This window comes from Alosa sapidissima, chromosome 17 (assembly GCF_018492685.1).
Source record: "Alosa sapidissima isolate fAloSap1 chromosome 17, fAloSap1.pri, whole genome shotgun sequence".
Classification (NCBI taxonomy): Eukaryota; Metazoa; Chordata; class Actinopteri; order Clupeiformes; family Clupeidae; genus Alosa; species Alosa sapidissima.
In genome coordinates, this window is record NC_055973.1 from 23,469,063 (window position 1) to 23,470,741 (window position 1,679).

A 1,679-nucleotide genomic window follows, 5' to 3' on the forward strand; every position below is an offset into this window, starting at 1 on the left:
TGCGTGTTTGTGTGTGTGCTTGCAAGTGTGCCTGCGTGCCTGAGTGTGTGTGTGTGTGTGTGTGTGTGTGTGTGTGTGTGTGTCTGTGTGTGTGTGTGTGTGTGTGTGTGTGTGTGTGTGTGTGTGTGTGTGTGTGTGTGTGTTCTGTGTGTGTATTCTGAAGTGTGTTTATTCTTCTGCAGAAAGCACTGGCGATGACGAGGAGTGAGTATGAAGCGCTGCCGGCATGGAAGCAAGTGAAGATGAAGAAAGCCAAAGGATTGTTCTGATGGACATAAAGACATTAAGACAGAATGCGTGTGTGTGTGTGTGTGTGTGTGGGTGTGTGGGTGTGTGTGTATGTGGGTGTGTGTGTGGGTGTGTGTGTATGTGTGTCTGTGTGTGTGGGTGTGTGCACCAGCTTGAGCATATGAGTCCTGACTTGTCACTCACCAAGGTGGTTGGAAAGTCATTCCGGGACCTTTTAACGTGTGACCTTTGAACTTTGACCTGGATGGATTGGTGGACTTGCACGGAATCGGACAGTTCTGTGTAGCCTGGAAGCGAGGGAGCAAAGAAGGAGTAAAGAAGAAGAGGAGGAGAGAAAGAGAAAAAAGAGAGAGAGAAGGTGATCAGAGATGGAGGTGTGCCAGCCTCTTAAAAAAGTTTTGTCCTTTTGTTCTGTTTGGTCTGTTGCTTTCTTTTTTTCTTTCCTTCTTATTAGTAGCAGAGTGAACACTTAGTGTACTTTCATTTGTGTGTGTGTGTGTGTGAGAGAGAGAGAGTGTGTGACTGTGTGAGAGAGAGGAAGAAAGAGAGATAGTGAAGAGTCTGTGTGTGTGTGTATGTGTGTGTGTGTGTGTGTGTCTTGATTCATAACAAATCTTGTTATTTATGTAAAGGCATCAGAGAAAACCTCCTTCAGTGTTGCTCCAGAATAGAAGGGAGGAGAATAGTGTGTACAATAGGAAATATAAATGAGTGTGTGATGAGGAGTATGCTTGTGTGACCTGTGTGTGTGTGTGTGTGTGTGTGTGTGCGTGTGTGCGTGTGTGCGTGTGTGCGTGTGTGCGTGTGTGTGTGCGTGTGTGTGTGTGTGTGTGTGTGTGTGTGTGTGTGTGTGTTAAATATCAGCTATGGATTTCTGATTATTTTTTCATTTGTTACACACACACACACACACATGCACACTAGAAAATGATATGACTCGTATTTCTGCACTCACTAGGACCTACTCTTTTGTGTGTGTGTGTGTGTCACCTTCAGATGTTTAGTGCCTTGCTTTTATGTACAGTTTTTACCCAGAGAGATGCTAGTCTGCATTTGAAAGACTGCCTTTGTGATAAAAGAGTATTAGAATGAAATGAATAAACACTGACTATTATTAATAAATCTAATGAATCTCTCAAGCGTGCTCTCGCCTTTCTTCTAAAACTGTTCAGTCACATTGTTTTTCGTTTTGAGTTTGTGCCAAATAAGAAGTGTTTTTTTGTGTGTATGTGTGTGTGTGTGTGTGTGCGCCTGCGTGCCCGCTGTGCACGTGGGTTTGTGTGTTCTCTCTTTTGTTTATGTGAGCCAGTTGAGCTGGTTTTTCATAACCAACAAAGATACTCCTAAATTCACTTTCACTTCCTCTCCTCTGTTCACGTCTCAACAAGGTAAAGTAATCCCTCTCTTTCTCCTCCGACAAACCTGGGATT

General features: G+C 43.8%; 1 protein-coding gene across 1 annotated transcript in view; it reads left to right on the forward strand.

Annotated features, from left to right (window-relative positions):
• The window catches only part of svila (supervillin a), a 52,050-nt gene extending 50,666 nt beyond the window's left edge, over window positions 1-1,384 (forward strand). Inside the window, 1 exon segment of the mRNA XM_042068866.1 lies at window positions 183-1,384. Coding sequence (XP_041924800.1) covers window positions 183-269 — 87 coding nt within the window. The 3' untranslated portion in view covers window positions 270-1,384.
• The last annotated feature ends 295 nt before the right edge of the window (window positions 1,385-1,679 follow it).